The sequence below is a fragment of the Bufo bufo genome, chromosome 7 (assembly GCF_905171765.1).
Source record: "Bufo bufo chromosome 7, aBufBuf1.1, whole genome shotgun sequence".
Taxonomy (NCBI): domain Eukaryota; kingdom Metazoa; phylum Chordata; class Amphibia; order Anura; family Bufonidae; genus Bufo; species Bufo bufo.
The window spans coordinates 148,818,821-148,843,056 of record NC_053395.1 but is presented as its reverse complement, the minus strand read 5'-3'; the positions used below and the strand labels follow the sequence as shown (position 1 = coordinate 148,843,056).

Sequence of the window (24,236 nt, the reverse complement as noted above, 5' to 3'; positions counted from 1 at the left end):
ATATAGCACTGTGTGTACACACGTGTAACAGTCTCCATGTATTTGTATATAGGACTGTGTGTACACACGTGTGACAGTCTCCATGTATTTGTATATAGGACTGTGTGTACACACGTGTGACAGTCTCCATGTATTTCTATAGCACTGTGTGTACACACGTGTGACAGTCTCCATGTATTTCTATAGCACTGTGTGTACACACATGTGACAGTCTCCATGTATTTCTATAGGACTGTGTGTACACACGTGTGACAGTCTCCATATATTTGTATATAGCACTGTGTGTACACACGTGTGACAGTCTCCATGTATTTGTATATAGCACTGTGTGTACACACGTGTGACAGTCTCCATGTATTTCTATAGCACTGTGTGCACACACGTGTGACAGTCTCCATGTATTTGTATATAGGACTGTGTGTACACACGTGTGTCAGTCTCCATGTATTTGTATATAGCACTGTGTGTACACACGTGTGACAGTCTCCATGTATTTGTATATAGCACTGTACGTGTGACAGCCGCCAGCGCTCTGTGCCCGTCACTCTCCTCAGCTGGCTGCTGTCACTTTGTCTGAGGAGGGGATGTGGCGCATGCGCAGTGCCGTCTCCCTTCCACACACTGAGCTGGGTACAGAGAGAGGAGCGGCCGGAACTTCATTGGTGAGTGGCCGGTGTGGAGAGACGGTGTCCGCCGCTATTGTCCTCGGTGCTGTCACACATAGCGGGAGGAAGACTGCCCTGCACCGGGGATGCACCGCTGCCTGTGCTGTAGAGCCGGAGCACATTGTGGCTGAGGGATCCCAGTGCTGGGAAGTTGAGCGCACCCTGGGGAATCAGAGGAGCTTTCTGGCCACGGATGTCCTGCCTCACCCGGCGCCCCCACACCCGTCCGGGTGATACCGGTGAGAGTTTGGTCACTTTGTGTATTCCCTGCACAGTCCTCAGCTTTATGTGTGACTTGTGCATTTGTGTGGACCCCAGTCATGCTGTCTGTGGATCCATGAATCTTATGATTTATTTTTAGGGTGTTAGACTTTTGTGCTGTGATTTCTGACGGGCGGACTGGTCCTGACTGATGGGCAATCAGCAGATGTGTGCAGATCCCTTATATCATTACCGCCAGTCTGTTTATGGGACTTGCTGGGAATTTGGAACTATAAAATAACCCTGCAGGACCATTAAGAGTTAATAATTGTCATGCCTCTACAGCCGGATAAGACCATACTTGTGTGCAGCGGGCGGATCTGGTGTGCCCATGGGTACAGTGGGTGGATGGAGGGTGCCCACTTCTCCCCGGGCTCCTCTGCTAGGCACCATTGTTCTCTCCTACATTTAGGGTCAGCGAGCGATGCCCAGGGCTGGATGTCGTTCTGCTGGTGACAATCTGCGGCTGATTATGGAATTGTGTCTGCCCTCTAATTACGCAACTGTTTTAAAAGGAAGCGTGTTGTGGGTGACCCGATTCAGGGCGTTAGCAGCGGATGGGCTGGCGTTATGTAGGGAGCCTTCCCTTTTACTTGTGTCTGCTGCTTTTGCTAATAGTTCTGGTTTTTGGTTTTGGAAGTGTTCAGAGATTCATTGCCCCCTGGACAGACAGGGCTAGTGGGGTCTACCCCTGGCTGTAGGTGCTGTGGGCATCCTCTGTCTGATCTTCAGCCTGAGAATTGGCGTCTTTACCAACACACATTTCTAGTTATAACCTGTAGGAATCTGGTCCGTTGGCTGAAAGATTTGGACCATCATGAAAAATGATTCTTGGTTCCTCAGTTCTTCACATGTCAGAGTTGTCTAGGTCAGCGCCCAAGTGGACGGATACAATCCGCAGACATACATGCCCGTCTACTAGAAACAAGCACTGAGACTGGGAGCACCAACCTCCAGATCTCCACCATTCCAAAAAGATATTGTAGTGGAGACCCTGCCTCCCACCGATCAGATGATGAAAGTTTTGCGGAAGGTTTTTGAGGGACGTCGGTGTAAGCATTGTCTAGTTGGGCGCTGTCTAATTCTCCTGAACTGCCTGAGACGGGCACTGTTTGTGCATGAGGCTGGCGCATAAGGTTTTGTTGCCTTAGGGCATGTTCACACTTGGCCGATTTTTGCAGAAATCTAAACAAATCCATGGCATGCATGTGAGTGGCTTTCCACGCGCCAAATCTAGACTAGAAGTGTTGTATACTGTGTCAGGGCGGTGAGTCTGATGGGTGTTTAGAAATGTTATAATTATTATTTTTATTTTTTTGAGGTTGTAGGTGCAACTTTTATTTGACAATTGCAAAGCGTTACCTGACTGCTGACTGTACAGGAAAGATTGCAGATTCACAGAATGTCAGTTCATGCTTGGATATCGCTGTGTAGGGTGAACCTTGAGACAAATCCACAGGAGAAATCTGCATGTAAGGGCTCATGCCCGCAAACAGTGGGTCCGCGGTATATGGGCAGCAGCCGTGTGCGCACCGTATCACTGGTGCAGACCCATTCACTTGAATGAATCCGCATTCCAGAAGATACGGAGCGGAAGGCCACAGAAGCACTACGGTGCTTATATACACTATATATCGGGGTCCATGAGGGTCTTAAAGGGGTTGTCCAGGGTTTTCCCATTGATGACCTACCCTCAGGATAGGTCATTGGTATCAGATCAGCAGGGGTTAGACACCAGGCACCTCCACTGATCAGCTGTTTGAGGAGATGGCGCGCACTTGCCGTCTCCCGTCTCTCTTCCTGTTCACCTCTTCTGTCCATAGACAGCAGCAGCGGACAGGAAGAGAGAAGGGAGACGGCACGTGCGCACTGCGCGCGCTGTCTTCTCATGCGGCTGATCGTCGGAGGTGCCTGGTGTCAGACCCCCGCCGGTCTGATACTGATGATCATCAATAGAAAAAGCCTGGACAACCCCTTTACTCTCCTGAAATGTCAGTTTTAGAAACTACTTGAATTCCCCCTGTAATAACAATTCTGGAGCATCTATTCTTATGACTCTATGTTGTGCCATTCCTCTATTATTCCTGCTAGAAGTTTAGAAATAAATTGCCAGCAGTCTGCAGTAAAGGTACTGCTGGGTGTTACCAGCAGCGGGTGTGTTTGACCTTGTCTAATCAGGGCTGGTAGTGTCAGACTGTGGAACACATTACCAACTGGTAACACCCATCTGTACCTTTACTACAAACTGCTGACAATTAATTAGTAAACTTTTAGTAGAAATAACAGGGGACTGACCCTACACAGAATTGTTATTGGGCTACTTTCACACTCACGTTTGGTGTGGATCCGTCATGGATCTTCACAGACGGATCCGTTCAGATAATACCACCGTCTGCATCCGTTCAGTACGGATCCGGTTGTATTATCTTTAACATGGCCAAGACGGATCTGTCATGAACTCCATTGAAAGTCAATGGAGGACGGATCCGTTTTCTATTGTGCCAGATTGTATCAGTGAAAATCCATTCCTATTGACTTACATTGTGTGCCAGGACGGATCCGTTTGGCTCAGTTTCATCAGACGGACACCAAAACTGCAGGCAGCGTTTTGGTGTCCTCCTCCAGAGCGGAATGGAGGCGGAACGGAAGCAAACTGATGCATTCTGAGCGGATCCTTTTCCATTCAGAATGCATTAGGGCAAAACTGATCCGTTTTGGACCGCTTGTGAGAGACCTGAACGGATCTCACAAACAGAAAGCCAAAACGCGAGTGTGAAAGTAACCTAACATGGGGAATGCAAGTAGTTACTAATACAGACATGTCAGGAGAGGGGACAGCTCCTCTTCAACTGATTTTAGGGGTGGCCGCACCTCATAAAGTGATGGCATTTCTCTAGGATATGCCATCCCTTTATGTTCGGTGGAGTCCGACCTTTGGGACCCCCACTGATCCTGTGAACGGCCACAGCTCTGATTCGGCACTCAGACTTCCTCAGTCATAAAGTGGTGGCATATCCTAGCAATGTGCCATCTCTGTGAGGTGGACATTGAACCCCCTTAATCAGTTTAGAATAGATCATCATGTATGGCCTAATTTGGTACAACTTATTTAGGGAATGTTCACATGCAGCAGATTTGTTGCAGACATTTCTGTGACTGTTCTAGATGTCTGAATGGGGTTGGTAAAGATGTAAGCACATGCTGCAGATGTATGGGAGACCCCCTTAGGGCTCATGCACACAGCAATGCTGGGAACAGTACAGCTCTGTGAACGGCCTCAGAAACAGTCCTTTCATGTGGACCACTTCCTCCGCTCCAGAGGTTAAAGGGGTTTTCTGAGATTTTAATACTGATGACCTGTCCTCAGGATAGGTCATCAGTACCTGATTGTTGGGGGTCCGACACCCAGGACCCCTGCCGATCAACTGTTTGAGAAGGTACCGACACTCGCAGTAGCGCTGCGGTCTTCTCGCTGCTTTCCCTAGGCCAGTGACGACGCGTTCATGGCCAGTGACGACGCGTTCATGGGTCATGGGGCTGAGCTATACAGTGTACGGCGCTGTGCTTGGTGAGCAAGGAAAAGGCTGCGGCGCTCACAGGAGCATCGGTGCCTTCTCATACAGCTGATCGGCGGGGTCCTGGATGTTGGACCCTGCCAATCAGATACTGATGACCTATCCTGACCTATACGCCACAGTAATAAAATTGTGGCGTATGTACGAAAGTCTTCGTCCCTAGAAGCACAGGCCTAATGGTCTACTGACCCAATTTTAAAGGGGTTTTCCAGGCGTCTCAGGGTAGGTCATTAATATCTGATCAGTGATGGCATTTCCACCCATCAGCCATTACCTGCAGCCTCTGGCGCTCTGGGCTTGAGCGAATGGAGCTTCGGATCATAGATCCGAAATCTATTTATTCAAAAACTTTGTTTTTAACACTCGTTCGACTTCGGGCAATACGAGCTAATACATTTGAATGCTGTACGGAAACTGCATTAAAAACAATGTTTTTGAACGAATGGACTTCGGATCTATGATCCGAAACTCCATTTGCTCAAGCCTAGCTGGAACCAGCACTTTGAAGGGAACAGGAAGCACAGCTCCGCTCAAAATGTAGTGGCCGTTCTGGTTACTGCAGTCCGCCGCCATTCACTTCATGAGCTGCAGTCACCTGACACAGCCACCACATTTTGAGCTGAGCTGTGCTTGCTGGTTCCAGTGCTGGAAGCTGCAGGTAATGGCTGATGGATGGGGGTACGGGGTGTCGGACCCTCACTGATTGGATACGTCATCAGAATAGGGAGCCTGGAAAACCCTTTAAGGCCCCTTGCCGGAATAGGTCCGGATGCGTTGCAGATGCGATCAGTGAAAAAATGTGCGATTTTGCAAGCAAGTTCATTTAGTTTTGTCTGCGATCGCGTTCAGTTTTTATTGAGCGGGTGCAATGCGATTTAATGCGTTTTGCACGTGCGTGATAAAAAAACTGAAGGTATACAAACAACCTCTCTTAGCAACCATCCGTGAAAAATGCATCACATCCGCACTTGCTTGCGGATGCGATGCGATTTTCACGCAGACCCATTCACTTCTATGGGGCCAGCGTTGCGTGAAAATCGCTGAATATAGAACGTGCTGCGATTTTTCACACAAGTGATGCGTGAAAACCAACTCTCATGTACACAGCCCCATTGAAATGAATGGGTCTGGATTCGGTGGGGTGCAATGTGTTCGCATTACGAATTGCACCCGCGCTGAATACTCGCTCGTGTGAAAGGGGCCTAATTGTCATTGTTCAGCATATATATCGGACAAATCTCCTGACGTATACCATACAGTGCATACCTCATCCATAGGCTGCCATGTTGAAAAGAAACAGAACCGACCCTAAGGTCCACAACTCCTAGACAAATTCACAGCAGTTCTCATTAGTGGACGATAGATCTGCAATCAAATCACCCAAAATTTGGGTGGAAAATGAATGGTTGAATCTGGTTGCTATGGGCAACTAAGCCAGTTCTACTTTACACCAGTTTGACAAATCCCTCCCTTGGTCTTTATTAGTTAGTTTATTCAACTTGTATGATATAAAATTGGCTATCACGTCTTAGGTTACTTTCACACTAGCGGCACGAACCTCCGGCAGGTGAACAGCCTGTCGGATCCGTCCTGCCGCTAGTGACCGCTTGCCCCCGGACTGCCCCTCCGTCCCCAGAGGCTGCTGGAGTAAATGTCGGACATGTCGTAGTTTTACTCCGGCAGCCTCTCGCTGTGCCTCCGCCGGAACTCTGCCCCCGCCCCCATTATAGTCGATGGGGACGGAGCGGCAGTCCGGGGGCACACGTTCACAAGAGGCAGGACGGATCCGACAGGTCCGTGCCGCTAGTGTGAAAGTAGCCTTATGTGACAGGAATATAATAATCAGTGGTCTCGTAGTGGGTGTATTTAGGGGACTGCTCGTCAGGTCTTGTTTTCTGAGTTATATAAAGAATCGGTTAATGAACTTACCTATGTATATCTAGCCTCATATCAGGGTGTGTGGTTGCTAGGTGACGTTGAGGGCAGTTCACTCGAAGTCCTGGGTTGTCACCCACTTCTTGCTGCTCCCGTTGCCCAGACAGATATGGTTACAGCCTAGTACCGATATGCAGCAGAATTATTTTTTAGGGGCCTAAATGTAGTTCTGGCTCTATGGCGGCATGAGGTTGGCTGCGGTTCTTAGTAAGCTTGTGGCAAAACTGCAGCCGTCACATAATTCCAGTGATTTCAGTGGATAGAAAGTTACAAGGGACCATCAGGTCTATTGTACAGTCAGTGATGGATCTGTCACAACGGCCGACTGGAGACAAGTCACTGACAGGTTTGGCTTAGTGCTTTACCCTTAAAGGGGTAGTCCGCTTTACTTTTATTGATGACCTATTTTCGGGATAGGTCATCAATATCAGATTGGCGGGATTCCGACTCCCAGCACCCCCACCGATCAGCTGTTTGAAGAAAAGGCCGCACTCGTACGAGCACTGCCTTCTCTTCATTATTTATCTGCTCATCGTCCCAACCGCAGCACTGAGCCGCGTAATTACATCTCAGCCATCCCATTCACTTCTATAGGACGGCTCTGTAGTATACACTTGAATAGGAAATAGCCGTCCCAAAGAAGTGAATGGGACGGCTGAGATGTAATTACGCGTCATTTATCATGTAGAGAAAGTTAATACAAGGCACTTACTAATGTAATGTGATTGTCCATATTGTCTCCTTTGCTGGCTGAATTCATTTTTCGATCACATTATACACTGCTCATATCCAGGGGTTACGACCACCCTGCAATCCATCAGTGGTGGTCGTGCTTGCAGACTATAGGACAAAGTGCCAGCCCCTCTGGTGGCCAGGACTGTGGGAGTGCGCATAGTCCTTTTCCTATAGTGTGCAAGCACGACCACCACTGGGGGATTGCCGGGTGGTTGTAACCCCTGGATAGGAGCAATGTATAATGTGATGGAAAAATGAATCAAGCCAGCAAGGGATGCAATATGGAGAACCACAATACATTAGTAAGTGCCTTGTATTAACTTTGTCTACATGATAAATGCCACTTGCTGAAGTGAGACAAGCCCTTTACGGTTTTGTTAACACCTGCATTACAGAACTATTATATTTTTTTTATTGTCAAAACAATGGACTCTATGATAGAACAGGAAAGACCCCATTATTAATCATTGGGGTCTATTGGGCACTGCTGGTGACTCTTGTTCTTTCCATTTTATAACAGAAGCCACGATGCCACCATCACCCTGACTTGCTATGTGCTTTCTTCAGAGTTGGCCTCTTCTCTCTATTCCTGTAGGGCACAGCGATGATCAGTAACAGCAGCTTCATGCGTTATCTGCAGGGCACCTCCTGCCTTCTCACCTTTTTGCCCCTCTTCTAACGTTTTACTGCAGCTCGGCTCGTTCAGTTTAGCTGCGGTTTATAAGCACTAGCTCACCGGGAATGAGAGAGGATTTTCTTTATAGCAAAGACAGAATAATTGTAAACCTAAACAAAATAATCATTATGAAGATCCAGTTATGTGCCCCATATAATACGACTTCATTTCAATCCAGAATTCTCCTAGATTTGTTGTGCTTTTGGTCATGTTGTATATGGTGTAGATATCGTGGATTATTTTTGCTTCTTGTGTTGTATGCTGACAGCAGTTGTCACTGTGAGGATTGGATAAACGAGGCAACTACTCGCTGTCTTCCATATCTTCATGCTGACTTCTTCCTTCATTCTCAGTAATAGGGTTCTAGAGCAGGAAAGTGTCTTCAAAAGTCATCCAAGAGATGCCTTCTAGTGCAGCGCGAGAGGGGGATATGTCTTCTAGTGACAGTGGGAATGAGAAAGTAGTACTATCTGTTGGCTATGGGCTTAGTATTCTGCCCGTCAGTGAATCTGTATCACCGTGGTGTGACTTGTCTCAATGGATTTGCACTCACAGAGTATTTCCTTCCAGTTTCAGGCATCCTGTGTTCACCCAGCTCCCGGCACATCTCTCCTGCCTCCGAAGAGGCTTCCAGGCAGAGATGACAGCCACAGCTGCCCATAAGTGCCTGAAGAATGACAAGGTGGACGAAGCGCAAGCTTTGGCCAGGAGCTGTGCAGGAAGACCGGATTTCAAGCCCTGTGATGGACTGTCCATCTGTGCCACCCACAGTCATGGCAAGTGCTTCAGACTCCATTGGTGCTGTCACTTGGGCTGGTGCCACTGTAAGTCCACTTTATAGTTTAGTTTATTGTACTTTGTCATGTGCATGGCTAAAAGGCAGTTCTGTAAAAGGTAACTGGTGTTGTATAGTCTATATCAAGCACCCATAAAAATGCCCCCTCCCCCAAATGGACAAATAGATAAAATAATGTTGGGTTGCTTGTAATTTTTTAAGGCATTCTGACTACCGTACTTTTCTCAATAGGTTTACACAGTCATGAAATAATGCATCTCCTACTTCAGAAACACATTTACCCCGTATATCAGGCTGTTCACGACTAATAGAATGGTATATATGTTTTATTACTTTCATTAGTGAGAAGCTGGCATCAAGAGGTACAGTATAGTCAGGATAGTGAGAGAAAAATATATAATTACCGAATAATTCTTACTTGCTAGGTATGCCATCAGCAGTAATATATTATCATTATTTATTATTAAAGTGCCATTCATTACATGGCGCTATACATATGAAAAGGGGTATAAAAAACAAGTACAATAAGGCTACTTTCACACTTGCAGTAGCAGGGTCCGGCAGGCTGTTCCGGAGGGGGAACAGCCTGCTGGATCTGTGCTAAGGCTAGCCCACCGTGCTGCTGGAAGTCCACTCCGGCACCATTCACTATAATTGGGGCCGCAGCACAGTGAAAACAAGCCAAGAGGCGGCCGGACAAAAACCGCAGCATGCTGTAGTTATTGTCTGGTGGCCTCATGGCATGTTTGCCGGGCTGCGGCCTGTGGTTTTTAAACTTGTACAATTCTGACTAATAGAGGACCTGCAAGATTGTAAGCTCTTGTGGGCAGGGTCCTCTCTCCCTCTGTACCAGTCAATAGTTTCTTGTTTACTGTATTTTTTTCTATTATGTAGGTGTAACCCCCCCTCTTGATATACAGTGCCATGGAATTATTGGTGCTTTCAAATTAATAATAATAATAATCATACAAGTTGTCAGGAAAACGCTTTATCGAGTGTAACTGCCATTCCGGTTTGAAGAGTCTTCAGGAGAACCTGTCTTCAGTCTTGAGTTCTACTGAGTGCTGAAGACACCTGTGTCAGATAGGCAGGGTGATGGGCAGTGATAGACTGAAGACCGACTCTTCCTTAGCAACAACAATGTTAGAGCTTTGCTAAGAAGACTCTTTTCTAGTACAAAAAAATCTTTCCCTAATGAAGTATATAACAAAAATGTATCCCTGTCACTACACTATATCACCGAAATGATTGTGGGGGTTGTCTCCTCTGAGACATTAGGGACATATCGCTAGGATATTCCACCAATGTCAGATATGTGGAGGTCCAACCTCTGGAACCTGCACCTATCTCCAGAACGGCCCCCTCGAAAGTGAAGGAAAGTGCACTACATATGCTCGGTCTGCTCTCTATTCCTTTCTATGGTAATTCCGAAAATAGCTGAGTTAGTGCGCTCAACTATTTTCGGAAGTCGCATAGAAGTTAATGAAGAGCGCACTGCCCAAGCGCAGCCACCACTCCGTTCACTTCTGTGGGACTGCTGGAGATAGCCGAGCCGGTGCTCGGCTATTTTTGCCAGTCTCATAAAAATTTATGGAGGGTGGGTGCACATGCACAGCTGCTCTCCGCTCACTTCGAGGGTCCTATTCTGGAGAGGTGGGACATCCACCTATCTGACATTGGTTGAATATCCTGGCGATATGCCACCAATGTCTCAGATGAGATGGAGAAGCAGGCTAAATGACATGCAGGTCCTGAAACAGACCCTTTACTTGTGCTGCATTAATATTGACTAATACAGTATGAGCGATAAGGGGACAGGGAACTAAATGTGTCACCTTTTACTGGAAGTTATATTTTTGTCAGCTTTGGTGATTACATACATGGTGTGCGCAAGTAGTTGACCATACGTGGCCAGCGTGGCAGTATGACAGTTATATTCATGTAGTCCATAAGTCTGAATGATGACAGTCGAGGCTTACTACAATTGTACACATTGTATTGAACAATGCCGTGCTGATACATTGTACCTGCTGTGCGCAGAATTACCTAAATGGATACAATTATAACAAACTTTCATTGTGTAGGTGTTTTTTCATCCTTTGTAATGTAAAACTGATTCATCATGTATTCTATGAAATAAGAGTGTGAACAGAGACTTACATGTACACTCGTCCCTAGGTCATGAATTGTTCTGCTCGGAAATAGTTGGTGGGAATAGTTCTATATTAGAGCATTTAATGTCATGCCACAGCTTTTTATGTCTGGAATATAGTATAGGTAAAGTAATGTGGCTCAGACATATCTGGCAGCTCCCACTCCTTTTTCCGTACTGCATGATCACATACATATGCTGTATTGCATATTGAATATCTAGAATGATTTTTACCAAATGACTGGTAAAACGTGTATGTATGCACGTGTGTGTGTGTGTATAAGATATATATATATATATATATATATATATATATATATATATATATATCTATTACAAAAATATCTGAATTCCACAGTAATAAAGGATTGCAGTGGGGGCTCTCCGATATCGTGTAGTGATCAGGACTCCCACGCTACATATGGCTCTCTGTTCATTGCTGAGTGACAAGCATGCCATATGTGCCCAGTTTTCAGAGCAGCTAGGAAACACTGGGCGCATTACCAGAATCAATGGTTTAGTATTATGCCGTTTTACTGTATTATAAAGCTATCTATAAATGAGAAGGGGTTAACCCAGGACATTTGCAACATTATTCTGCACACCCTTAAGAGCTTAGATTCTAGCAGTAAATAGGCTTTTCAGATCAGGGCAGTTTTAGGTTTCATAGGAGCAAAAAATGTCAAATGTTGCTGTGTTTTATCTTCTTTTTTTTGCATATATTATTATGTTATAACTATATTGTGTTTAATTCTTTTTATACTTAGCATTATTTATTTCTACATTCAGTATTGTGTTGTTACTTATTTTTACATTTAGTATAGTGTTGTTAATTCTTTTTACACTTAAGTAGTATTATTTATTCTTATATTCAGTATGGTATTGTTACCAATATTTACATTCAGTATTGTGTTGTTACTTATTTTTACATTTAGTATAGTGTTAATTCTTTTTACACTTAAGTAGTATTATTTATTCTTATATTCAGTATGGTATTGTTGCCAATATTTACATTTAGTATTGTGTTACTAGCGTTGAGCGAACTCCTGCTTTCAAGTTCGGCGTACAAGGTTCGTGTTATCTGAGAATTCCGTTATGGATTCCGCTACCACGGACCCTAAGTTAGGGTCCATGGTAGCGTAATCCGTAACGGAATTCTTAGATAACCCGAACCTTGTACGCCGAACTTGAAAACAGAAGTTCGCTCAACGCTAGTTACTTATTTTTAAATTTAGTATAGTGTTGTTAATTCTTTTTACACTTAGTATTATTTATTTTATATTCAGTATTGTATTGTTACTTATTTTTACATTTAGTATTGTGTTGTTTAATTGTCTATTGTCCAGCTCCAGAAAGTAGTTTGGCTTTGGTGTGTTTTTTTTTTTATACAAGTTGAGTATCCAGTGCAGGAACGTTATTATGATATGACTTCTCAGAGTGGGTTAACATAAATGGGAGGGTGATGGGAAATTCCGGAGATGACAGAAAATCTTTAGCTGAAACAAATGGATTCCATTAGTCTCTCCCATCCATTTGCAACCTTAATGCTGCCTGTTAAAAGATCATGTTTTCCTAACAAACTTACTGGAAGAAGATGCTGAACGTATGTAATTTAGCCTTGCATTTTTTTTTTTCTTGGAAATGAGATATTCCAGCAGCGCTGTTTGCAAATAATGTAGTTGAATTATGTTTTTATAATTTTTTTAAAAGCAGATTTATCAGACACACGAAAAGCCTATGTATACAATCTAACCTGTATTATTTGAATATCTTTCCATCCCTTTGTAAGGTCCCTGTAACTGTATCGTTTGAGGCTATGTTCACATTTGAGAATTTGCCTATGCCATATCCGAAGAGAATCTGCGGCAGAAATCTGACGCTTGGTTTTATGTTGTAGATGTGCCCTTAGATCCACCCAAGGATTGACTCTCTTCAGCGGTCTAAGCCGTGGCGGTTCCTTCCAGAATCCTTGTTGTGCATGCTTGTTGTTATTAAATTTTTTCTTTCCGCAATAATCTTTTTTTCAAAGGGTATGCTTTTAGAAAGGAAAAAATATATATTCACTTGTAAGAGATACAGAACATTAGCACATTTCGATGAGGATTTTGCTGCAGAGTCCACGCCAAAGTTCTTGTCATGTTCTCAACATATGAGCTTTTCCTTGTCTGCTTTCAGAATGGGCTCTTGTAATGTTTCCTGCCAGTCACTCATCCCATAGTGCCGATTCTGCTTCCCTCTCACAGTATGCCGTTTAACAGAAATGCAGAGAGGAACGTAAACCCCCATTACTGTCTAGAGTGTTACAGCAGTGGTTTTCATCCTTTTCACACCAAGTACTCCCTAGTGACAAGTAGTTTGTACCGAGTACCCCCAAGGAAGTCAACAGTGATTAATGTTAACACAATAAGGCTATTCTCATGCCGCTGTCATAAGCTCTGTACGAAGCACTGTGAGCTGTTCCTTCAGATTTGACAAAAAGCATAGCACAGACAGCAACTTTCTATCAGAGTGACAGACGCCTTATTAGGACCCATGATGGATAACTAATATTTTTTTAATTACATTCTGCACTACCAAACATACAAGAGAATGCAGTAATACATGCCTCTTACATTCAGCACTGTCTCCTGGACACCCAGCAAATAGTGCCTCTGACAGTAATGGTGCCATAAACTTTGTCGTCCGTCCCCCCCCCCCCCCCCCTAAATAATTGTTGTAAGCTGATACTGAACCAGGATGCCAGTAATTGTGCTCCCAAAAGTACCACTAATAGTAATACTTCTCTCCCAGAGTGCCCTTACAGTGCTCCCAATAGTAATAACGTCCCCTTTGTGTCCCAGAATTAATAATACCCACATAGTAGTAATCATGTTAGTTATAGTCCTCTAGTAGTAATAAAGCCTATAATAATGTCCCCAGTAGTAATAATTCCCCCCTATAGTGCCATAGTAGTAGTGGAGCCCACCATAATGCTCTTATTGTGCACCCAAGTAATAATGGCTGCCGATAGGACCGCCAGTAGTAATAAACCCACCATAGTGCCCTCCGTAGTAATAGTGTACCACAGTGCCTGTCGGTAGTTACAAAGCCCACCATAATGCCTCCAGTAGTATTAAAGACCTACAGTGTCCCCGGTAGTTAATATGCCCCCTTATAGTGCTCCCAGTAGTACTAATGCAGCACGCCAGACCTGCAGGGTATAGCGAAGTGAGATCACGGTTATGGGCAATCGAGGGTTGCTCACTGTATTTGGAGAACCCTGGGCAGGCATGCAGCAGTGAAAGAGAGGTAGACACAGTTCCTCTGGGGCACACTCGGTATATGGGGACCAGGCCTGATGTTGTGTGAGGTGCCCTGGATGTTACAGGTATTTTAAGTGCCTGGGGCAAGGTCCCTTTTGGATTCGTGACGCCAGTGCCGTTAACGGTGGCACACCGATTTTATAGGAGGAATAACTGAGTACTCAGTGGATAAACCAAACGTTTCTTTACTTGATGAACACAGTCCAACTTTGTACATACAGTTATAGTTGATAGTGATGATAATGCAGTCCCTTGAACAATACTTCACAAGCAGGTAGACTTTAGATGGTGGCAGGTAGTAATCATGCAAGATACTTGGAGGACACAACGGTTAATGCTTTGCAGTGCAATGCTGCTCTATCCCCTTCAGCTATTCTAGCTGGCTGGATCCCAAGGCCCGGATGCCTAAATACTGGCTTTAATCCTTGGTATATAAATTCTCTCTCCAGTATTGACCCTTGCTCTTTACTTTATAGATCCTCTGCCCATCAGGTTACTTATCTGACTTGTATTATCCTTGCTTGGTTGGGAAGCTGCAGGTTTCTCCCAGGAGGTCCATTCCTACTACTGGGGTAATCTTCTGAGCTAACTGAGGCTCATTTGATCCACAGGTAGGCTAGGATCCCTCTACTAGCCCCCTGGTAACAACTAGAATCCTGGGCTCTCTAGCTGCATGTCAGGAGGAGGCCCTCAGCATATCACTGGCTGGTGCCTTCTAACTTGTCTCTGCAGACTCCTGACTCTGAACCCCTCTCCCTGTCTGGGCCTGGACATTTATACTAGGGGCTCCCTATCTCCCTCTAGTGTCTGGGATGTCTAACTACACCCAACTAGGCCTGCAACTGCATCATACAGGGGAACATTGCATATAAAAACACATTAGAAAATACATTAAATGCACACTTAAATATAACTTTACTGTCCCTTGTGAGTAGGAGTAACGCGCACACCAATTGACCCTTGTGTAGTGCCCACGCCAATCTAGTGGGACACTACATACCACCACGCTATAACGTTGCCCGACCTCTTCGCAACATGGAGGGGCCCTGCCCAGCTGGATACTGCACCTGAAAAAAGAAAAAATAATGCAAAGCAGGAAAAATACATCTACATTTGCAGAAATACATTATATGTATAAATCAGGCAGTTCCACTGGCTTAGGAACAAGTGACGGTAAAAAGGGGCGTCGTTCTCTTCTCTCAGGATAGTGTGAGGGAACAGGGGCGCTGACCTGGCGCAGCGTAGCATTATTACCAGGATAGTCTATAAGTGCAAATTGTCCTTAATAGAACAGCAGAAAAATGTAAACAATTTAAAAGTTTTTGGAGGCTCAAGGAACAAATATGAGTCCGTACCCAGGTTCCTTTCTTATTTTGAGTGAGTGTCTTTCACCAGCAAGGCAAGGTAGCAAATCACAGAGGCTCGCTTACAGTGGAGTCCATCTCTGGGCACATTTCTTTAAAAGAGCAATATCTCAGAGGCTCAGGTACTTTTGAGTCTATCACTGGGCACGTGTCCTTGGAATTCAGTTGCACAATAAAATGACAGCACATAAAAGATAGCCCACACTTTTCAAATGGCATAATATAAAAACAAGTTCTGTAATACCCTTAATCAACCTGAAAAGGGGGTTAAAGGTGCAACAAAAATAGGCACAACTTGGTGTGAGATCGTAGAAACAGGCAGAAACAGGCAGGAGGTCCTGTAAACAAGATGGTTTTGCTGACATTTTTATTTCAGTGGGTGACCACCACCACTGAGCCGTGGGTGACTGGCGGTAGCAACAAAGGACCAAAAACAAAGGACTCCTGTCCTGGAAGGGTTAAATTCTCAGCAATGAGGTCCCTTGATGAAAGCAATAAATCAACGGCCTTGCAGGCCAATTCACAGGGGCATGTCATAATCACCTGGCATTTCCCTGGCTCTGTTGGCAAATGAGGCCTGTAATAATCTTCCACAGGCGGATGTGCCCACAACACGGTATTAGGGGGCAGCTGCAGCATGAAGGGACCCCTAATAGGTATTGGCCCCATAGGCCTAGGGGTGATAACAGTTGCTGACCGCACCTGTGCAGGGATAACAATCGCAGGTTGTGCTTGCCTAGGTACCGCCGCCGCAAGCGGTCCGGTGGGCTCTGCGCAGCAAGTCACAGGGTGAGAGGGCCTTCTTGGGGGCCTCAACGCAGCTGTGGTGGCAGAAGGTGGCCGGCCGGTAGGGACAGGTACCCTTACCTCTTCCTTCTTAGGTGGCGTCTGTATCCTGGCGGTGGCAATTCTGCGTAACTCCCGCAACTTTTCCTCCAGACGGACGATCTGGTCATCCAGGCTCTCGGTCTCAGGATCGCTGTCCTCCGCCGTCGCCGCCGGCACAGGTACAGTAGATGGTGCATCGGACGCAGCCGCTGCAGGCTCCGGTGGCGCATCAGGTCTCTTACCCTTCCGGATATTATCCAGGGTAACGCGGAGTCCTTTCAGATTCTCCATTTCTTGGATCGTTTTCTCCCGGTTCTTGTCGAAGGCCACAACCAACCCCTTTCTCCTTTCCAGGCGGGGTTGGGTGTCAGTTTGACGCTCGTGAACAGTCTTTGCCAGTTCTTTGTAGAATATCTTTGACTTGGTATTTTTCTTTATGGCGGCCTCCCGGATCTCTGCCATTAACGCTGACCACTTGAACGAGGGCTGGAAGAAGTCTCTCCAGGAGCCATAGTAGGTCTCCGGTTGCGTCCTCGGTGGTGGGCAGGCGGGTCTCTCCGGTCCCGGAGAGTAGGCCGGTGGAGCATCCTCTGGCTCTACACCAACATCGTCCATTTTTAACAGATCAGGCGCAGACATCCCAGCAGAGCAGTCTTCACTCTGCAACATGCTCGATCCTTCTCTGGAGAGCGACAGGGTGGCGCCAATAAGTTCAGACAGATCATCTCATTGCACTGGGAGGCCGCCCCCCAGGTACTCCAGTATGGGGGAGGCGGAGTCCATTTCTGCAGACATGCAAATGTCCAGACAGGGCGGTGGCGCCGACATTGAGCCTTTTCCCGCTCTTTTCAGCAAAAAGGCGCCAACTTTTACCGCCAATTCAGGATGAAGATGACGCAGCAGTAAATTCAAGCAAGCTCAGCGGCCATCTTTAGCAAAAACGCTGTCTATTCACTGACAGCAAACGGTGGCTTAAACAAGCAGCAAATAGTCCAGAAAACACTATCTTCACACCGCTACTTAGGACAGTTCTTTGGGCCCAGCAATTTTCAATAAAACAATTAGGGCTTGTCACTTTAAGGCAGTCTTTAGCACACAGTTTTATATCCGCAATGGCGCAGGAATGTTCCGTATATCCTGTTCGTGACGCCAATTTAGAGCGATGCAGTGTCCCAGGGGGTCAGTAGTGTAGCTTTAGGTATGCTGTGCTTTGTAGTGCAGGGCAACCCACTAACCTGGGACTCACTGTCGTCTTCAATCGGGTCAGCACTGGAACAGGTAGGGGATGAATGTCTTGACGCCAGTGCCAATTGAACGGTGGCACACCGTGTAGTGACAGGTGGAATAATTGAGTAATCCTTATATTTGAATAACAGGATAACTTTACTGAACGTATTTGAAGATAGATGAACAGTCAGTAAGTACAGTTCCAGAATATTCCACACGTTACAATACAGTCATAGCAGTGGTTCAGGCTATTACTCGCAGTCGCAAAAGGCTATCTTCAAGACAGGCCTCCTAGGATCAGGGTTTTCCTCTTACTCTAAATGCAGCAATACACTTCAGGCAACTATTCTCTCTGCAGGGGTACACTTACTTCCTCTCCTGCTTTAGTTCCTGGCTGTAGGCAATACTCTCAAGGTCCAGACACCCAAATCACAGTGATAACCCTTGAGCAAAGGTTTTGTAGAGGTTTCCTCCTCTCCTGGTGACAGGCTCTATACTTGATATGCGAACTGCCTTGCTGGTTACACTCTTTGTCCCACTTGTTAGTGACAGGCTGATACTTAGAGTACCTCAGGTATACTTGACCTGGAAAACTGGGTGGGAATGATCCTCCACACCAGTGGTGCAATTTCTGCACTAGTTACCGAGTCCTGAATCTCTCAGAACTAACTCTCAACTAGAAACTTCCAACTCTCCCCCTAGGCTAGGCCCTGGCCTATTTATACTAAACTGGGGGCTCCCTCTGCTGGCTGGAATATGAATTGCCTGCTACAGGCCTAACTTTCTTAAAGGGAGATACACATTATAATATAGCAGTGTCGGGTAACCTACCCGTATGCTGCACTAATACTCCCTAAAGTTCCCCCTTAGTAATAATAAAGCTCACCATAGTATGCCCCAGAATTAATCATTCCTGCCTATAGTTTTCCAGTAGTACTAATGACCCTATAGTATCGCCTGTAGTAATAAAGCCCCCATAATGTGTCCAAATAGAAAAAAATGCACCCTTATGGTTCCGCCAGTAGTACGAATATCCCCATAGTGCCCCCAGTAATAATAATGTGCCCCCCCCCCTTCATAGTGGCCCAATATTATGCTGCCCTGAGGTGCCAAAAGAAAATACCAAACTGAAATACTCACCTCTATGCTGCTGTCTGCGATCCGGTGCAGGACAAAGGCCTCTTTTGGCTCAGGTGGTCGCAGGGATGATGATGTCATTGCACTGCCTGCACCGTTCACTGCTCCCGCCTCAGCATCCAACTGTATCGCTGTCCTGAGGTCGGCGATACAGCTGAATATCGAGAGGCCCTAGCAACCAGCAATGAAACATTACTGGATGCTAGGGCAGTGCCACCTACCCCCTCACCCTGCAACGTGTAGCCCTTGGGTACGCATTCCGCAGGTTGACAATCACTGTATTAGGCTAGGTCTACACGGCGACATTCGTCGCACCAATGTCGCGCGTCCATTTTTATAATGGTAGTCTATGGTGTCGCACTGTGACATGCGACATGCTGTGAATGCGACGCGGCAGTCGCAAAAAATCAATTCGAGATGAATTTTTCTGCGACTGTCACATCACAGTCGCAGCATGTCGCAGTGCGACACCATAGGCTTTCATTAATTGTCGCGCGACATTGGTGCGACAATGTTGCAGTGTAGTTGTTCCCTATGTGTCGTGCGACTTATTGTCGTCGTGTAGACCTAGCCTTAGAGTATAGTCACATTTTGTTCAGATCCCTGAAAACTGGATCTGAACAAAAAAAAATGCCTGTGGTTTTATGATTTGCCACGGTTTTTGGATGCAGTAAGTGGCTGTGTATTTTGTACAGGTGAAAAACACATTTATTTCACGTTTGACCTAAAAATATATTTACCCAATCAACCCATCTCAAAGCCACGTCAAATCGCTGTAAAACGGAATTTTCTTTCATTTTTCAGCTGCACCTAAACCGCTATGTGCTGCCTTATACCAACTAAAAATAGAGAACGGCGGCTGTGAGGAGATACGTTTCCAGCCCTTACTGCCCATTGTGCATTTATGGCTCTTCCTTTACCAGCACCATAGTCACACACAGGGACTGGCTACGGTACAAGCGCAGATCGGGTACTTTGCAGTTGACGGCGTTCCATGGTTTGCTTACTGATCTCAAATTAGCCTGTAGCGTGTTGGTGATTAGGGAGTGAAGCTGTGGGAAAATTGCACCCCCAACGGTCCTGAATTCAGCTCGGAATACTCCCACAGTGTCTAACAGCAGTAACTCAACCTGTGCTAAGATGGTATTTAAGAATTTATTTTCAGCAAATTGTAGATTATGTTCAAGAAGTGCTGCCTCTTAAATGGGTTGTGCAGTGCAAAGATATTGATGTCTCAGGATAGGATATCAGTAGGGATGAGCGAATGAAACATACAAAGTCGATTCACATAAAACTCAGTTCTAATACTGTACGGAGCAGGAGTTCCATACAGTATTAGAATGTATTGGCTCCGATGAGCTGAAGTTATTGCTTCGCGAAGTCTCGCCAGACTTCGCACAATAACTTCATAAATTAATTTGTACTGTAAAAAAACATTTCCCGAACTCGGGGTCGGTTCCAAGGTGATATGTTATAGAGGCATAGTAATTTTGATTGGTGGGGGTCTGAGTGCTGAGACCCCATGGATCAATAGAACAAGGGGAGAGAAGTCCTCTCATATCGAGCGCTCTTTGCTGCAGGAGACTGGCCCATAGACTCTGAGTCAGTCTTGCGTCCTGCCCTGCAGCGATCAAAGCCTTTCATATGCCTCAATGACATATCAAAAGTTTTCTGAAAACTCAGTGACCCTTTAACCCTTATAGTGGTTGTAACTCCAATTTTCTGAAACAGAACTCCAAATCCCTTGCATAGCCAAAGAGTCAACTCGATAAATATATGGCTCAGGATATGCCATCTCTATCTGATCTGTGGGGATCAGAGACCCTGTCAATTAGTCTGGCAGTAGCTCCAGCGCCGATACTACATTTTGCAGTGGATGGAAATGGTTACTACATTGCTGCTCCCATTTACTTCACTGGAGTGGGAGCAACGCTGCAGTAACCAGCTCTGTCCACTACATAACGGATGGAACTGTGTAGTTCCAGCACATGAGCTACTGCAGCACAGCGGGGTGTTAGACCCCCACCAATTAGATAGGGATGGCCTATCCTGAAGATAGGCAAACACTTGGAAAAGTTGGGCAAACTAAATTACCCCAGTTACCAATTTATCTGTTTTCTCATGTAATCTATGAAGCGAATATAGAGGATTTTACTGAAGTCACAATGTTTTTTTTCTTTTATTACTATCTGCAACAGTTCATTAAATAGTCGTCAAGAAAAATAGAATACACAAAGACTTTAAAAGCCGTTAACATTTTATGAGACGCAACAAAATCTCAAGGAAAGTTCTTTTTTGGTGCTGAAAAGCTCATGCATTATATACCAGCTTTATAAAATCTTTATGTTGGGGTATTTCATGGCATACTGTCAAGTGATTGCGATTGTGTTCCATCGCAAGCTACAGAAAAGAAGAACCTTGAAAAATAATTCACATGGTAAAGATGGAAGGCCATGAAATATGCGAGTTTTAATGCTTTCATTTCCAGTAGAGATCCCAGACACATTGTAGCACTTTGTACACAGATGCAGTATATGGAAAAAAAACAGTACTGATGCCCTTAGGTTAAAGTGTAACTGCCGTTTAATTTTTTTTTATTCCCTAATGGTATAGTACACCCTGCTGTATAAATGCTTTTGTGCTTTAAAATTTGATCATTTTCAGTTTTACCTGCTAATAACTCCCACAAATGCATGCTACTTTCCTATTCTGCAGCTCTCATCTCACAGCGTTGCCATGTGCAGTCCGTCTTCTCAGTATTAGGGTCCATTCACACCGGCATCCCCCGTAGAACTGCCTATTGTCCGCAATTGCCGCGGCCCGGAAGTTCGTGGGCCGCGCTCCGGAAATGCGGATGTGGAGAGCACATAGTGTCTGAACCCGTTCCCGATATTGCGGAACGGATGCGGACCCATTTGCAGATGTGTGAATGGACCCTTATAACGAGACTGATGAGCTCTGGGAGGAGGAGCTCACCCCTGACAGCCTGGAGGTGGGCTGAGGCAGAAAGTGGAGGGGGAAGGGCTGCTTTAGATGGTGATATCTTCTCAATGGTAGCAGCTACTGGTCTTGTTTGAAAGCTGACAGTCCAGGCTTTCATACAAGACCAGAATGACAGCTCTAGTCCAAGCAACAGAGGAGAAATCACTGTTAGAAATAGTCGGGAATAATCGTGGGTAAAATCTACTTTTACTTTTACTTTCACTTTCAGCTTCATTCATAGCTTCCCGATTTCTATCATTCCCCTGTACTGAGCAGATTTTTGTCATTCTGGTATTTTCGACAATACAAAGCCCATATTTCTAGATGGTACCAAACCAGAGATAAAAGCAACTAAAGTAGCTCGCCCCTCCCTGTCAGTCTGGAAGAGAATGATGGACAGCTGGGTATTAAGAGGTTAAAAGAAATGCTTACTGATTTAATGTAATGGCAGGGCTTGTCTCTGGTTAGCTGTATGTGAGGATACACACTGCTCTGGGTACTGTGGGAAGTTATCTACGTTCTCATTGGTCCTGCTAGTTCATGTGAGGAGAGCAAGGGCTTATGGGAAGTGAGGGAAATACAGGATGGACTCAAGGAAGGGCAAAGATCATCACAGGAAGAGCAGCAGAGGCCATCTTAGGAAGTTGCTGAAATAGAGGCACAGAGAAATATGGTTGCTAAGGGCTGAATACAGACATCAGAAAGGTAAAATTTGCTGAAAAATGCAGCTTCATGAATATCTTCCCTTCAGCATCACATATGTTAGGAATTTCATTTTTGGTAGTGAAATGGCAGTTACACTTTAACATCAGAAAACCTGAGCTGTGATAACCTTAAAAGAAGTTTGAAAAACAGGAAATATGGTAAATTCCCTATCACTTTTACAGGGGCCTTGATGATGGCCAGTGGTTGGCTGCAGTGGTCACGTACACCTATCATCATTGCAGGAAAATTCAAGAAAGACCTCCCGAAACTGCAATTTGCCAGTTGAATATAACTTTTGTATTTTTTTTTATTTTATCACATTCTATGCTGTTAGTATTTCTTAAACCATGGACAGCACTAGGTTTATCTCATCATAAATTACCACTTTCAAAATGTGTCTGCTGGGGTGATCAGCTTCCAACACGGCCGATAGACAGCGGATTTAGTGGGTGGAAGCTGCTATGGTTGAAGATGATTTCAGTAAGTTGGTTCATCAGCAGATCGTCGGGGGTGCCAGGAGTTGGACCCCCTCCGATCTGATATTGATGTACCTACTGCACAATACCAATAAATGGGCTCACAATGCGCTGAAAAAAATTAAAGAAGCAATACTCCCCTTATCTGTTCCCTACCACTCGACTTTTTCCACTGGTCTCTACTTCCAGAGCCCATCTCGAAACATAGGAAATGCCTGGAAATGGACACAGCCAATAATAAGAATAATAATCTTTATATAGCACCAGTATATTCCGCAGAGCTTTACAATTAGGGGGTTCATGTACAAACAGCATCATAAATAAAATGGCAACAAACAAGCCAACAATTAAAAGAGGAGGTAGGGTCCAGCTCACAAGAGCTTACAATCTATGAGGAGATAGGGGTGACACAGAAGGTAGCAAGTGCTTGTTTTGTACAATGGTCCGGCCATCTTAACACAATAGGGGATTAGATATCAGCCAATATCTGTAGTGCTTCTGAGTTTGTAGGGTGTGGATATCTGATGAACGATCAGGTTCAGAAGAATGATGCTGAAGTGGGGGGGGGGGGGGGGGGGGGGTGAATGGAGAAGAGTTAGATCAGCGATGTGATAGGCTAACCTAAAAAGATGTGTTTTTAGGGAGCGCCTAGAACTGTGGATATTATGAATTTAAAGGGTTTTCTAACTCTTTACAACGGATGATTCATCCTTAGGATAGGTCATCAGTATCTGATCAGTTGGGGGTCTGACACACCCGGGACCCTCGCTGATCAGCTCTTTGAGAAGACACCGGTGCTCCTGTGAGCTCTGCCATACTTTATAGTTTCTGTGCTTGGTATCGCACTCTGCCTCATCCGAGTGTCGGACCCCCACCGATCAGATACTGATGACCTATCCTGAGGATGGATCATCAGTTGTAAAGAGTTTGAATACCCCTTTAACCTAGTTGCTTGGAGTAGTGTGTTCCATAGAACTAGTGCAGTTCAGGAGAAGTCTTGGAGACGTGAGTGAGAGGTTCGGATTATGGTGGATGTTAGTTTAAAGTCATTGGCAGGACAGAGAGCACAGGTAAGTGTGGTAGACGGAAACGAGGGAGGAGATGTAGGGGATGCAGCACTGTGGAGAGCTTTGTGGGTGAGAATGAATCCTATATTGTATGGGCAACCAGTGCAATGACTGGCACAGGGCGGAGGCATCAGAGTAGCGGTAAGACAGATAGATCAGCCTGGCGGCTGCATTCAGGATAGATTGGAGAGGGGAGAGTCTGGTGAGGGGGGGGGAGACAAAAAGTTACAATAGTCGAGATGGGAATGGATCAGGGCAACAATCACTGGCCCCATTGGATTACCTGCCTCAACCAGTGATTGGTCATTTCCGGCGTGTTACGGCAGGACCAGGAGGTAAAGACCCACAGGGAC

The 24,236-nt window shown here is 45.4% G+C and overlaps 1 protein-coding gene across 2 annotated transcripts in view; it reads left to right on the top strand.

Moving 5' to 3' along the window:
- The first annotated feature begins 632 nt into the window (after positions 1-632).
- Positions 633-24,236, top strand: part of C7H3orf70 (chromosome 7 C3orf70 homolog) — a 91,094-nt gene continuing 67,490 nt past the window's right edge. The window contains exons 1-2 of one of the 2 annotated variants that reach the window (XM_040439667.1): positions 633-662; positions 8,418-8,671. In XM_040439667.1, the coding sequence (XP_040295601.1) occupies positions 8,488-8,671 (184 nt within the window). In that variant the 5' untranslated portion in view covers positions 633-662; positions 8,418-8,487. The other variant, XM_040439666.1, reaches the window with a different exon arrangement.